Source organism: Hypomesus transpacificus, chromosome 11, assembly GCF_021917145.1.
Source record: "Hypomesus transpacificus isolate Combined female chromosome 11, fHypTra1, whole genome shotgun sequence".
NCBI lineage: Eukaryota > Metazoa > Chordata > Actinopteri > Osmeriformes > Osmeridae > Hypomesus > Hypomesus transpacificus.
The window spans coordinates 3036171-3052583 of record NC_061070.1 but is presented as its reverse complement, the minus strand read 5'-3'; the positions used below and the strand labels follow the sequence as shown (position 1 = coordinate 3052583).

The 16413-nt window shown below is 49.5% G+C and overlaps 1 protein-coding gene across 1 annotated transcript; it reads right to left on the bottom strand.

The window, feature by feature from the left end:
• Positions 1 to 14400: 14400 nt before the first annotated feature.
• Positions 14401 to 15953, bottom strand: LOC124473342 (histone H4). Its single transcript, XM_047028657.1, has one exon. It carries the CDS (start codon positions 15919 to 15921, stop codon positions 15610 to 15612), a length of 312 nt encoding a protein of 103 aa, XP_046884613.1. The 5' UTR covers positions 15922 to 15953; the 3' UTR covers positions 14401 to 15609.
• Between the last annotated feature and the right edge of the window lie 460 nt (positions 15954 to 16413).

Sequence of the window (16413 nt, the reverse complement as noted above, 5' to 3'; positions counted from 1 at the left end):
GTTAGGCTACTGGATAATGTTTTAATTAATAGTAGGCTTTTTATTTTAAACGATGTCAAAAAGTCCATGTAGATTAGTTTAAAGGGTATTTTGTAATTAACGAAGGTCTAAAAAGGTCCTCAACCACGAAGCCTATATCGTTCACGACGTCAATCATGGCGTGTCATTTTACTTTTATTGAAGCGATGGATGAGGGAGCTGTCATACACGATTTAAAGGGGACGTTCTTTCTGGAAGAAGTCATGTGGCCGTGTGCATTGCTTTTGCCGTGGTGGATTGTATGATCCATGTTTTACCTCTCGGGCTGTTAAAAAATAGGGTGCACTCGCAATTAGCTTGACTACGTAAATCGGACTTGAATTAGAAGGACTGCGTGAGCTGAAATTGGCCTTTATGGAACCGCTTAAGCCCCGCTTGACTAATTAAACTTATTCAAGTCTGGTTTAGGACTTTAAGTCTAGCTTTTTTGAGCGGCCATTATGGAATAGGCCCCTGGTGTTGGTAGGATCAGGATAACAAAGTCTAACCAGAACATTACGATCTGCTGCTTATCTGCAGATCAGCTGTTCAGTTGTGTTAAATGTAACTATTAAAATCTTTATTTGACCAAGTTATGTTTAGTTTTAGATTCTGTCACGCAATATCTTCACTGTCTTATTTCCCTCATTTTTTTATTGGCAAGCTAGCTTGATTTGTCTTTTACAGGGTAGTGCCATGCTAGCACTATGCTGTCTTGATCCACATCAACAGGTTAGCACCATGATAGCCTGATCTTTCTCTACAAGTTAGCACTGTACAGGTAGCCAACAGTAGGCTACCTGGACCAAATTACATAATTGAATCAAATCAAATTTGCTGTAAAAAAACAGAATGGTTAAGTGTTGTTTGTTAATTTAATGCGCCATCTATATCAATACTACATTAATATAAAAATACTAATTAAAATGACTGATGAGGTATATGGATGATCAGGGCCGGCCCAAGCCTTTATGGGGCCTTAAGCATAATTGATTTGGGGGCCCCTCGGCGTCGCTTATCGTTGCCGAAAAAAAAAGAAGATTATATATATTTTTACATAATACATTAAACTGTAATTTCATTTGCTCTTGGGGGCCCTCTGATAGCCACAGGGGCCCTAAGCAGCCGCTTAGTTCGCTTATGCCTTGGGCTGGCCCTGTGGATGATCCCAGTATACCAAAAATCACAGCTACATCAAATATCTTGAGTTCCATGTTGGTAAGAACACAGCGACTGTTCACAGCTAGACCCCAATCGCTTCGTTTACCAACAACGGCTTGCGATAGGCCAATGGCCCTCGAATCATGCATTCATAACAAGGGTCATCATTTAAAGTGACCAAGCTAGTTATATCGAAGTAGTCAGTTTGATATTTAATTGATGGTCAAAAAAAAGTCTATGCACTTTTGAAGGGTGTAGGGGTGGCTCTCTTTGAAGAATATGATCACGCCTGTGTGATCAGTTCTGGCTGGGCCCAGGAGAGTACGATCACACAGGTGTGATTAGAACGCGTCCTTAGAACGTCCAGTTCTGCTTAAAAACGTCACAATAGAGAGTTCAACATTAGCCTACGTTATGAACATAAGACTCCATTTACTGTATATTTTGAAAAGGTTTACCTTTATTATCTTAATGAAAACGTTCAGACAATGTCGTTTAGCTAATGTTAGCTAACAGCTAACCAAAAATAACTCACGCTTTTACTCACGCCACCTAGTAAACCATAATATTATCCGTATTCCTTGACTTAGCTATCACTTTCAACATATTTTACTAATTGTACAACCAACCATAGATCGAAAATTATAGATATACATTCACAAATACAGGGCTGCCAACTTTTTCCAAAACCTTGGCGTGAGATTTGGTGCGAGGGGCAAGCTTTCGCGGGCTTCACCCCCCCCCCCCCCCCCCCCTCAATGTAACTCTCGCCATGGAGTGGGGGGAGAGACAATGCGAGTTTACACGGCTGTTTGTGCGTCAATGTTGCTTCACTCCGTCAACCTGCGCGTCGTCCGTTACTGTTTACAACGTTAGATTGGCTACTTGCTTCGCGTTGTCTTTTCAGCCTGAGATATACAAGGTGTGGCGTGAGAGCGTGAAAAATTGTTGAAATGCGTGTGTCACCAAAAATAAATAATTGCCCATGTGTTCCTGTAGCTACATATATAAAATGAATCATCATTATTATCACTCATTACGTTTTCACAAACATTCTGCATCTGCATGAGTTTACATTAGTTATAAAAACATCAACAACCCTGTGGTATTTCACAGATATCAGGGAAACTGACAGGTGTAATTGAACTTGGCTGGAACCTCATCAAGATATCGAGGCTCCACCTCAGTCTATATATAAAGGCGTTGCTGAAGTCCACGTGAGTGAGACCATGGCTGCAATACAGCATATTCTCGCTGCTAATCAACAGCGTCGCCGTGCGCAAAGCCAGATAGTTTATATAAATGCCTATGTGCGTCAGCACTTCTCCCCACTGAATGTGCTGTCGGACCGGGCTGTCCAGTCCAAGTACCGGCTTCCCCGTATGGAGAGCCAACGCCTCGTCACGCTAGTGTCACCACACATCCGGAGGGTAACCCGCTGCAATTTTGCCCTCATCCCGGAGGTGCAGCTCCTGGCCTTGCTGCGTTTTTACGCAGTGGGGAGCTTCCTGGATGTGGTGGGGGACGGCACCATCCTCAGCAAGGCATCGGTTTCACGGGGTGTGGCAGCCGTGACACCGATCCTCCTGCGCCATGCCCGGACACACATCCAAATGCCCACCACAAGGGACGAGGTCCGCCAGGTCCACAGTGGATTTCATGCCATGGCTGGGATCCCCCGGGTAATCGGTGTCGTGGATGGCACACTGATCCCAATTCACAATCCCTCCCTGGTGGATCCGTGCTGGATTGGGAGGAAACATTACGCTGCCATCAACACCCAGGTTGCAGTGGACCACGATGGCCTCATCACGGACATCGTTGCCAGGAGGCCAGGAGGCACACACGACAGCTTCGTGTGGGCCAAATCAGCTGTGGCTGAGGCTGGCAGAGGAGAGTTCGGCAGGAGCATCTTCCTTGGGGACAGTGGCTACCCTCTCCGGAGTTACCTTGTGACACCGATGATCAACCCAGCAACACCACAGGAGGAGAGGTTCAATGAGGCCCACACACACACCAGGACCCACATTGAACGGGTGTTTGGCAGGTGGAAGTGTCGTTTCCGATGTATCCATCGTTCGTCGGAGGGGGCTGCGCTTGTCACCTGTAAAATGTTGGCGCGTGATTGTTGTCACAGCCATGCTGCACAACAAAGCAATGCGCGTTGGAGCAGATGAGCCGCCTCCTGAGGATGAAGATGGGGAATCATCGGAAGATGAAGCCCCCAACCTCGCCCCCCTCGAATCCCGAGCAGCACTCCACCAAGCTGGTGTCCAGACCAGAGAGGAGCTTGTCAATCTCTTTGATGTCTATCAGCCCCTACGCCGTCACCACCAGTCACCAAGCACGGATATCAGCACCACCCTTCTCCCAACAATAAACCCACTACCACTACCATCACACAACCCATATCAACTATCATGTATGGGCTCAAGGCCGTAGCCATGGAGTCAACATTGGGGGGTACGAATTACATTTTTTATGATAATTTCGGACAGCGTGCGTGGTTGCCTGTCGTAGCGTAGCACATTTATATTTTTATATCAATATATTGGGGGGGGACATTTTGACCAGATTTGAATATTGGAGGGGATGTGTCCCTCCAATATGTATTATGATTACGGCCTTACATGGTGTTGTGTGTGATTCATGCGCTGATAAAGTGGTGGGTGATCGATTTTTCTGGCATCAATTGATTTAGTTTCAACACCACGGCGGTAGATAGCTCCCACTAAGAGCTTCTTAAGAGGCTTCTTTGGCGGGATCTTAAGAAGGCAGTTAAGAACGCGTCAGGGAAACACCCTATCTTTGTGCTCCTTCTTAGCCGAACCCTACTTAAGAGCCTTCTTAAGTCCTTAAGAATGATCGAATCTGAGAAACGCTGCCATTATTGGTTATAGCCAAGTTAACTTGTCGACAGCTACATGCCTTGTGCCTTCAATACCATCATCCCAGCCCTGCTTCAGGACAAGCTCTCCCAGTTGAACGTGCCTGATTCCACCTGCAGGTGGATCACAGACTTTCTGTCTGACAGGATGCAGTGCGTTAAGCTGGGAACAAAGTCTCTGACTCCCGGTCCATCAACACCGGATCACCTCAGGGCTGCGTTCTTTCTCCTCTGCTCTTCTCCCTGTACACCAACAGCTGCACCTCCAGTCATCCGTCCGTCAAACTCCTGAAGTTTGTGGACGACACCACCCTTATCGGGCTCATCTCTGGTGGAGACAAGTCTGATTATAGGTGGGAAGCGGCTGACCTGGTGACCTGGTGCAGCCAGAACAACTTAGAGCTCAATGCTCTTAAAACAGTGGAGATGGTTGTGGACTTCAGGAAGAACACAGCCCCACTCACCCCCATCACCCTGAATGGGGTGAGCGAAGCTGCCGCTTTCTAGATATTTCATTACCGAGAGGTTTTCATTTCAAAACCCTCCCCCCCCCCCCCCCCCCCACACACACACTTCTATCCCCTTCAAACTTTAAACGCCGCTACTCGTGTTATTTATTTATTTTCCTTCTCTTCCCCACGCTCCATATAACAGGGTCGTTATCTAGTTCTGTAGAAGCCTGGTAACGAAAATGCATTTGAATCAGGTGTGTTTGGAGCAGGGAAACATCTAAAACAAGCAGGACAGGGGGCCCTGAGGACAGGGTTGAGAACCACTGCTCTACAACATCCGGAAGATCAGGAGATACTTGTCTGAGCACTCCACCCAGCTGCTTGTCCAAGCACTTGTCCTCTCCAAGTTGGACTACTGCAACTCACTGCTCGCCTGTCTCCCAGCATGCGCAACCCGCTCTCTTCAGAGGATTCAAAACGCAGCGGCCCGCCTGGTCTACAATCTACCCAGACACTCCCACGCCCATAGAAATTGCTGGGCCCCTGAAAAGGTCCAGTGAATGGGCCCCCCCCAAATAGGTCTTTACTTATTAACGCATGCGCGTTTGCTCTCTCTCTCCTACATAAAACATATGTAAACGTAGAGACTTACTTAGTGATGGGAACTACATTATAGCAAAACAAATACATCCTTATACATAAAATTTAAACATAAAGTTTTATAAATATAACTGAGAGTCCTTAACAACTTGCGTGGCGCTGGGCCAGACACACACACAAACACACACACACACACAACAATTTGACACACTGAGATCTGCTACACTTACCACATGACCTACCTTCATCTTTGCCTATTATACAGCCATCTTGTTGATTTGAGTGGGGGTCATATGCTCTCATACAGTGCTCTGATTGGACGTTACGTGTAGCTGTATGGTATATAACTACGTGCACGATAAACGTTTCTTTCCTTTCCGGTAAAGTAATTCCGATGGCGAGCTGTGTCCTTTATTCCTCCGTAAATGTGTAGATAAGTAAACCGGTTTTCCTACCTTAACGTGTACAACGCAACACATCTTCCTTGTCTTTCTGGATGCAAAGTCTTTTATAATGTATTTGAAGTAAATTTGTTTAGCCATTTCACACTCAATGGAAAGTATTGCGATTGAGCCTCTCTTGGCTCATTGTGGAGCACAAGTCATTTTTATGATTTTGAATATACTGAAGGACCTTTCTCTTCCTGCCAAGTTACAGGTTAAGTGCAGAATGTCCTCAGTTGGGGCTATCTTGTTGTTATTATCAGTGACCTATGCACTTTTGGAAGTCGCTTTGGATTAAAGCGTCTGCTAAATGAAAAATGAATAAATGTAAAAACGATAACTGTAATATGATGCTCTTGTCTTCCGTCGCTGGCGCTGTATCAGACGATGGCGTAGTGATTTGTGACTGACTGGTAAATTGTGGAAATATCCTCGATTGAAAAAAACCCGCTGCCAAGTGTTAAAATGAACGCGTCTTTTAACCAGATAAATTAAATGTCAATCAGCATCCAATTGCCAGGGATGGCGAATGACATTTTGGGGTGGCACCTGGGGTGGCCAGTCCGATATCAGGGGGGGCCAGTGCCACCCCGGCCACCCCTCTGGCTCCGCGACTGCTCAGGGTCCTCGAGGGTAGGCATATTGAAGCCGATCACCTTCTCAGCAGTGCGGATCATACGCTGCAGTCCACTGTGATTTGGGGGGATGGGAGAGCCAACAGCTCGGAATTTTTTTTGTGGAAAGTAGCCTTCAAAGCCTTTGGTAGAGAATACAGAATGACAAATAAAGTACATGTATATGTTTCATCGGTTTGTGATAGGACTTGATTATTGTAAAACCAGATGTTTGAAGTATTAACCCTTCTGTTAAGTTCAAAATACCTTTTTTCAAGTTTGACAAACTCTGAAATACCATTGGGCTTGATTTGTTCAGAGGTTTGGTGAAATTCCCAAGATAAGCTAAATTGAAACTAAATAATTTTGCTTAGTTTAAAGTACACATAAAGTAAATGAGAGAATTGACATTTAATAATATAATACAATGGCTGTTTTAACCTCCTCAGCACTTGAGACAAGAGTTGGCTTGCAATTCAGTTGTTGCATTCTTTTGGGTATCTTTTGACATTAAAAATGCATTGATTTGTCATGGTTCTCCTCCGAGTTATGACTACTCGTCTGACTGTGTGTGAGTTGGCTCGGCCCTCCCTCATGCAGGATTGACAGGAACAGATTGTGAGGATGATTGTGTGCGTCTTTAAGCCTACATGTATTTTTTTGTTGTTCTTTGAATTTGTCAATTATTTTAAATACAATTCAAATTCATTATTTCATAATCATTTAGTTTTTATAGGCTTTATTAATCTATTAAAAATACAGTCGGCTCTTCAGATATGCGAGCCAGCTCCCGACGTTCACCTTCAAGAGCCGGCTCTTAGAGCCGGATCGTTTGCGAACGACACATCACTAATAACACCTACCATAGACCCCAGTCCTTGCACCACCCCAAGACCTCAGAGCAGCTCCCTCCCCAAGGCTACAGGCACCAGGTCAGAGCATACTAGGCAGTAGAGAATTTATAATACATTACAGTACAATTTATGAACTGTCATCACCAGCTGCATCACGGGCACGGCACTATCCATAATTCCAGTTATGAATATTTGTGACATCTTAATCACCAAATGCATCACGGGCACTGTGCACTGGTGAATAAAGCAACGGGAACAATGCTTGTACGACTTTATAAAGGAAGCATGTATTAAAGTTTTGTATTGTGCTTATTACATCTATGTCTTATGAACTTAGACGTGTGCTCGCTCAGGCTCAACCATTGTGTCTCACACAGGGTGTGGGAAACAGTCTGTATTTTGTGTCGTTATCTCTCCATTTCAGAAGCAACCTTGAAACCGGGCTGACACAGCACCCGAGCAGGTGGGACGCGTAGGCAAGAACAACGATAGTTAATGGAGGTAACTCCAGTTCTATGAGTGGAGCGGAGCCCCATAGGGGAGCTCTGCTCCTAATGGTTTACCCGCTGCCTAGTGCAGCCAATGACTGAAGATCAAAATGTATCCGCACCTATCACTCACACAGGTGCCCTATATAAGGGGGTGACAGCCGTCACTCATCCTCCCAAAAGTATTAAATACAGCCGGGTTGAATAAGTCGAGCTGGGCCTGCAGCCCTATGGGGCTCCGCTCCACTCATAGAACTGGAGTTACCTCCATTAACTATCGTTCTATTTCGTGGAGCTCCGCCCCATAGGGGAGCTCTGCTCCTAATGGTTTAGGCGGAGCGAGCGAGGCCAGATATACCCCCAGCGAGACTAGATCTAAAAAGACACATCATCTCACAAGACACCGAGGACAGACCTGCTGATGTAAATAATACATAGGGTCTGTCCTCCTGGTCAGGCCCCTACTGTGACACAGAGAGCCGTCCAGGGTAAGAAAAACAGGGGAAGTTTACTTAGAAACTCATGTTGTTTCTCTCGCCTGCACAACAGCATAGCTGGAGGGGCAACAGAATACATACAGTAAAGACATCTCAACTGAGAACGTCTGCCTGTCCCACATTTGGCGATATAACCAATGAACAACTCGCATCTAGGGCCCACAAGAACCTAGCAAGTTGTCATCTCGCTACACCTGATCCACCAGCCATGCTGAGGACAGAATGCGCAAAAGATGAGGAGGAAACGTCCAACAGATAATATCGTACAAATGGTGAAGGCGACGACCAAGACGCCGCCTCACAAATCTCCTCCACTCCCACACCCCTGAGGATGGCGGCTGAGGCTGCCACTACTCGGGTGGAATGAGCCCGAATGCCAGGTGGCACGGGACATCTCATAGACTCGTATGCGAGACCAATAGCCTCGCAGAGCCAGTGAGAAAGTCTCTGTTTGGAGAGTGGCAAGCCAGCTCTCGATCCACCGTAGCAGATCAGTAACTGGGGAGAAGATCTGATACTTGCTGTGCATTCCAGATAGCGCGACAGAGCGCGCACTGGGCACAGCCCATGTAAGCGTCTTTCCTCCTCTCCGCTGTGCGGAGGCGGGAAAAAGGCTCTCAGTTCGCAGCTCTGTGCCCTGAACGCTCGGCTAATCACCTTGGGGATAAAGGCCGGATTAGGACGCAACACTGCTCTCGTTCGATCACCCAAGATGATCAAACAATCCGCTCGCGTTGACAGAGCGCACAAGTCGCTCACTCGCTTAGCCGTAGTCAAAGCGAGGAGCAGACTCGTCTTGAGAGAAAGCAAACGTAATGACACGTTGTCTATGGGCTCGAAAGGTGGTCCGCACAGAGCGTCTAACACCAGAGATAAATCCCATGTAGGTGCTGACGCTCTCGGAGGTGGCCTGAGCCTACACACCCCAGCCAGAAAACGCTTGACCAGCGGGTGGCTGAACAGTGTTGTCTTGGCGAACCCTTCGTGACATGCCGAAATGGCAGCCGCGTAAACACGCACAGTGCTCGCGGCTAAGCCCTCGTCAAACAACGATTGTAAGAAACACAAGAACATTTCGACCGGACATGAGACCGGGTCAAGGTTCCGTTTTCCACACCATTGTGCAAAGGCTCGCCAGCGCGACGCGTACCCTCTAGCAGTAGATTGTGCGCGCGCACCCAGAATGGTCTGAATGACAGCATCAGACAGACCCCTGCGCTCTAAGAGCTCCCTCTCAGTAGCCAGGCCATAAGTGGGCCTCCGATCACTGGAGGGCTCTTCACCAGGCCTCCGGCCTGAGAGAGCGCATCCATCTGGTGAGGTATGGGCCAAGGCCCGCCTACCAGCATCCCCATCAGTTCCGGGAACCACGGGGCTCCGGGGCGATCGGGGGCTATCAGAATGACCGACAGCCCCTCCGACCTCACCCGAGCCAGCAAGGGAAGGATGGAGGCCAGAGGTGGAAATGCGTACAGTAGACCTCTCGGCCAGGAACGGTGCGCGAACGCATCGACTCCCAGCGGAGGTCTGTCCTGTGTGCGCAGAGAGAACCATAGAGGACACTGTGTGTTGGCTCGTGACGCAAACAGATCCACCTGTGCTCGGCCGAAGCGTGCCCAGATCAGAGAAACGATGGACGGTTTCAACCTCCACTCGTCCTCTCTCGGGCCGCCCCTTGACATCAGGTCCGCTCCTTCGTTGAGCAGACCTTGAATGTGCTGAGCTCTCAGGGAGCGCAGGTGCGTGAAAGCCCAAGTCCAGACTTCCTCCGCTAAGCGATGAAGAGATGGAGAGCGCACCCCTCCCTGTCTGTTGATGTAAGCCACCGTCGCCCTGTTGTCGGATCTGACGAGAACGTCTCGATCCTTCAACACCAGCGCGAAAAGGCACAGAGTCAGTCGAACCGCTTCGAGCTCCAGGAGGTTGATGTGACGCGTCTCTGACGGTTCCCATCTTCCTCCTATTGAGCCCGCCTGACAAACTCCATCCCACCCGGTCAAGGACGCGTCCGTAAAGACCGGGTAGAGAGATGTCACTCTGCCCATGTCGACTCCGCGCGTCAAGACACGCGGGTCTCTCCAATGGTTCAGATCGGCTTTGACTGATCTCGGTATCACAGCAGTACATAGCAGTCTGCGGCGGTGTCGCACCGGATCCAATCGCAGCTGAGCGAACCATCTCTGCAGCTTGCGCATGTATAACAGGCCCAATGGCACTACTACATGAGCCGCCGCCATCAACCCCAACAGGGACATCACCGACAGTGCGGTGATTGTGCGTGAGACCCGGAACGCACGGAGAGCTATCGAAATAGCCTCTCTCCGTGGTGCCGACAGTCTGGCTCTCATCCCAACAGTGTCCAAATGGATACCTAGGTAGGTAAACTGCTGAGTGGGCCATGGAGCGCTCTTCTCCCAGAACGCGAACCCCAACTGGCTGAGCTGAGTCACCAGTGAGATCGCGTCCTGGATAGCTCTGTCTGGAGACTGAGCCAGAACTAACAGGTCGTCGAGGTACGCCAGAATGCGTATACCCCTCCGCCGTAACGGTTCTAGAGCTGCTTCCACGCACTTGGAGAAAGTTCGAGGAGCCAGCGCGTACCCAAACGGCAGGCGCGTGTACTCGTACTTCTTCCCCTCGAAGGCAAAACGCAGAAATCTCCTGTGCTTCAGTTTGATAGGCACATGGAAATACGCGTCCTTCAGATCTATGCTGATCCCAAAGTCGTTCCGCTGCACACAAGTCAGCAAACGCTTTATCGTCAGCATGCGAAAGGGCCGTTTGGCCACACTCTCGTTGAGCACCCTCAGATCTAAAATCGGTCTCATCTGCCCGTTTTTCTTGAGAACCAAAAAATAAGGGGAGTAGAGACCCGAGTTCTCTTGATCTCTGGGGACAGGGATCACCGTCCCTTTGGTCAGCAAGCTCGCTATCTCTTTCCGAAGTGCGAGCGCTTTCAGCGGGCAGGACAAGCGTGTCTCCTTCACTCCTCTGAAAGGAGGAGGAGTGCGCATGAACTGGATGGTATAACCCTCTCTCAGTATCCTGTCTAGCCAGCCTGACAGTGAGCATGACTCTCGCCACTCTGCATAATGCAGAGAGAGCGGGCGTGCGTTCAGCTGCGGAGCCGCAGACAGGAAACGGCCGTACTCTCGTCTGACCCCAGCCGCCGCTGTGCACCGACTCGGCGACACAGCCCAAGGCGGGGTCAACTCGAAAGGGCTGGAGCAGCGTCTCAAGGCCAAAAGAGGCCTGAGTGCTGTCCTCATTATGATCCTCGAGAAGACTCACAGCGCGACCAGAGGTCTGCGCGTAACGTTGCAGCGGTGGCTCGTGTAACGTGATAACAGAGTCACACGCTGTGTTATGGCGCATGGGGGCGGCTAGCGGTCTGGCCACACGCTTGCTAGCTGGGCCAGACTCCGCTATGTACGTGCCCGATGGTTTGGCATCGCTAGTAGTGGGAAACTCGCGAAACGAAACCAACTCATTACTCCGCTCGACAACAGTACGAGTGCTCAGCTCAGTAACTGTCGAGATTGCAAGAGGCACTGGATGGAACACTTGTCTTTCTGGGAAAGAGTAAAGCGGAGGTCCAAGCCTCTTTATTTCATCCCTACAAACAGGGGTGGGAACCAAAGCCTCGGTCCCCGCCGCCAGTCACGCCCTCCTCTTTTTCCCACCTCCGCCACCACGCCAGCTGGGATTAGGTGGACGGCTGTAACCCGCTCTCTCGGGGGGAACAGCCAAAGGTGGAACAGGTGTCGCGGGAGGAGCAGCCTGCGTCGCAGTGGCCGCTCGTGCCACCGGACGGCGAGCTCGTTTCCTTCTACCTTGTGTGGCACCTGCAGGGATAGAGAAGGGAGCAGCGTTAGCCTTTTTCTGCAGGGGCATATGCCCCAGCAGGTGCTTCCTCTCCTCCTCCAGGCGCGAGAAGCGTTCGGACGCTGCAGCCACAGCCGGTCCGAACAGGCCCTCGCCCGTCACCGGGGCATTCAGCAGGGCAGACTTGTCCGCCTCTCTCATGGCCGTCAGGGACAGCCAGAGGTGGCGATGAACAACAAGGCTGTTGCCCATTGCTCTGCCTGCACAAATAGCCGCCCCCTGATTCAGGTGGAGCGCCGCGGACGCCATCCTGGCCACCCACGACGTCTCCTCCGGCGACAGGCCCTCAGGTTTCTCTGTCGAGAGCTTTGAGACCGCCGCCGTTAAAAGGGCGGCGTTGCCGGAGGCTGCCGCTGCCTGCGCACCCCAGACATAAGCTTTGTCTGCCAGAGAGGCAGTAAGCTTGTCACGGGAGGACGGCAGGTTTGCCTTCTTAGCCGTCATCCACGCGCTGGCCCCTGGAACCAGGTATGCCGCGAGGGACGGTTCCAAGGGCGGGGGGCCGGTCTTAACCGCCTCTCCCAGCCCGGTCACCCTCGTGAAAGGGAGCAGCGCTTTGACTGGCGCGTTAGCCATCAAAGGCGCTTCCCAGGAGCCCTGCACGTAATCAGCCAGCTTTGGCATAGTGGGGCACAGGGGTTTTGAAGTCTTCATGCGTTTTGCATGGGGGCCAACCTCCCACGGGTCCTCTTCCTCCACAGGAGGAGAGGCCGGCAGCGGATCGCCCATGATCTCCGCTGCTTTCTTAATGATTGCAGGGAAATCCGCCCTTCGAGACAGTGCAGAAGTGACAGTAGGGCCGGGAGCCGGCTCCTCGTCATCCTCCGAAATTGAACTCAGCGCCCCCCCTTCCACATCAGGAAAGGACAGGGGGGCTGTGCGCAACACGTTCTTCAGGATAACCTCCACAGGAGGGTCCCTACTAGACGGTTGCGCCTCATTTGCCGCCTCGAGGTGGTCCTCAAACTCCGAACTCTCCTCGTCGGAGAGCAGGGCCGAGACCACATCTTCAAGGGGCTCTTCCACCTGGAAAAAATCAAAGCGCAGCCGCCTCTCCGAAACGGAGAGGCAAGCGCATGATTCGCAGTCAGGGGAATCCACCAACCCGTCCCTGGCATGCCGGGGTCCCATGCACACGAAACAGAATTCGTGGCGGTCCCCCTCAGCCTCCAGGTAACGGCACCTGCACTTGGCTCTTAAAAGAGCCTTGCGCGGGAGCGGTGGCATGGAAAAGCTCATTTTTCTTTTCTTCGCGATACTCTTCTATCTTCAAGCCAGTGAATTCAAGCAACCCGTGCTGAATTTTTTGGGAGGATGAGTGACGGCTGTCACCCCCTTATATAGGGCACCTGTGTGAGTGATAGGTGCGGATACATTTTGATCTTCAGTCATTGGCTGCACTAGGCAGCGGGTAAACCATTAGGAGCAGAGCTCCCCTATGGGGCGGAGCTCCACGAAATAGAACGGCAAGTGCAGCTCGGATCTAAGACGGATTCGAGAGACCGCAGATAGAGTGCAGCTTGTCTGGGTTGTTATGTGTGTGGAAACTGCAAGTGGCAGCTCGGATCTAAGACGGATTCGAGAGACCGCAGATAGAGTGCGGCTTGTCTGGTTTGTTATATGTTTGGAAACTGCACAAGGCAGCTCGGATCCAAGACGGATTCGAGAGACCGCAGATAGAGTGCAGCTTGTCTGGGTTGTTATGTGTGTGGAAACTGCAAGTGCAGCTCGGATCTAAGACAGATTCGAGAGACCGCAGATAGAGTGCAGCTTGTCTGGGTTGTTATGTGTGTGGAAACTGCAAGCGGCAGCTCGGATCTAAGACGGATTCGAGAGACCGCAGATAGAGTGCGGCTTGTCTGGGTTGTTATATGTTTTAGATCTATTACTTTTATCACTTGTATTATTGTTTTTGTTGATTTTATGTAAAGCACCTTGAGCTGCAATTCCTGTATGAAATGTGCTATATAAATAAAGTCTTACTTACATGCAGATGGAACAAAAAGCAAAAAGACAAAATCTATTAATATGTATCTTTTCCACAATACATCTTTGTGTCATTGAATACCATCATTACATATTGGATTAGACGCAAAGATTTTGAATCCTTCAGCAGTTAGTCACATGCCATGTTTAGCTTGTGTTCGTGGGCAACACGTCATTTACACTGCTTAGACGCCAGGCTAAGGTTACACACATTACACACACATTTTCAGTCTTGGTCTGTGGACCCCCTGAAGTAGCCCTGGCCACCCCTTGGCCACCCCATATATAAAAGTCAGGTTCCGCCACTGACCCCGAGGCCAGCGGGAAGATTGTGGCTGACTCCTCCCACCCTGGACACGGTTCCATCTACACCCCTCTGGCAGAGGGCTGCGGCCCATCAGGACCAAAACGCCACGCCAAAAGAACAGTTTCTCCCCGTCCGCTGCTGGCCTCTTCAACAAGGCCAAGGACTCACACTGACATAACACTTGTATCTATACAAATTTATCCACCACCTATTTCCATGTCATAATGTACTATTTTATATTTTTTGTATTGTATTTGTATGTACCGCTCGAAAATATCGTTGACGAAGGAATTCATGATTCCCATAGCCTTGGATGAGATGCCGGTGTCGGGGTGGACCTGTTTCAGTACCTTGTACACGTAGATGGCGTAGCTCTCCTTCCTAGACTTTCTGCGCTTCTTCCCGCCCTTTACGGCGGTCTTAGAAACGGCTTTCTTGGAGCCCTTCTTGGGCGCGGGCTTTGCTGGTTCAGGCATTGTCAGTTGTCGTTGCTTCTCAGAAACGAATGATGAGGGCTGGTTGGCTACCCGGTTTATGTACCGGGAGACATGCACATTTTAAGGCACGCCTCCTGCTAGTCGCAGCACACAGCTGGGAAGTGAATTTTGCAAGATATTCTGAAATCTACTGCGCGTGCGTGGGATTTACCGACCCCTCTTATCCTTCAGTAATCATAAACTGACAGTCAGGATTACTCAAAGGATATATTTGAAACCATTTTACACTTCGAAGTACCTTTTACACTTCAAGGGATCAAGCTCGGAAGTTACGACGAAATCTCTGGGCAGTTTACCGCCTAGTTGAACCCGAAACACGTGGTTATTGACGTCAGAAGCTTTGTTAAGTTGCAGTACAATGCAAACCCCCATGCATCCAGGCTTGAGTCAATGTTTTCTACAACTGTTTTAATAAAGCATTCATTGAGCAGATGCTACTATCTAAAGTGACGGACAGTACCGGGTGATTTGAACCCATTGCATCTCGGTAAAACCTGTCCGGCTAAGATAACCCATTTATACATGTTATAGCCCAAGTAGCCTCAGTTGAAGCGTGAGTAATGATCCCTTTACAATACCCTTTGCTCAAATGCTTCGGATCCGCAATGACCACCGAAATATAAATCGAACGTTTCAGTATAGTTGGTGCTTTATTAGCCTTAGATGGATTTCTAGCCTAGACTGGTATTGCATTGAAATTAAAAGTGCGCCAAAAACTGGGGGACGAAACCAGGCCAGTCAACTCAGTTGTTCATTTTGAATTAGTCACCTCGGATGCGTTCTAGATACACAACTCACTTTAAAGGGTTGATCAATTTAGACACCGAACACCTGTATTATGGAAGCATGTCTAATACGTAACATGTGGGTGGCTCTTAAAAGAGCCTTTGTATTGATCCTCGGTACTTGTACTTGATGTTTTAGCCGCCGAAGCCGTACAGAGTACGTCCCTGGCGCTTCAGAGCGTAGACCACGTCCATGGCGGTCACGGTCTTTCTTTTAGCGTGTTCGGTGTAAGTCACGGCATCACGGATGACATTCTCCAGGAACACCTTCAGTACACCACGGGTCTCTTCGTAGATCAAGCCTGAAATACGCTTCACGCCACCGCGGCGTGCCAGACGGCGGATGGCGGGCTTAGTAATACCCTGGATGTTATCACGGAGAACCTTGCGATGGCGCTTGGCGCCTCCTTTACCGAGTCCCTTACCTCCTTTGCCTCTTCCTGACATGGTACAATACGTTTGACGTTTCCACAGATGAGAATGGTTCAACTTAACGAGAGCCAGGATATTTATATTCTGTAAGCGGACGTGAAGGAGGCCCCAGTCCCTTATTTGGAGGGCGTTGCAAAGGGAGGGAACTTGAGTCAGAGAGGGAAAATATGTATATTTTACGTTTCATTCCTTTAGCAGATTCAAGTTGACATATTTGTACATATAATTATATATTTTACATTCGTTAAAGGGGTGGTTGACTGTTTTTTTGGTGTACTTCACACTGTTCCTTACCAATGTAACGTTGGTTGGGCTGCAAATGGCCCGGGTGCTGTTGTATGCCCCCTGATACATCCAGTGAAAGTTTCCTCGGAAAACAATGCTCTGTTTTCCAATTTGATCGCATGGTCATGACTATACAGATGAGCTGCGCGCTGATTGGTTGGTTTACAACTCAATATATGCGTACATGTCATTGTAGTTTGCTGTTGAGTGTTACTTGTTTCT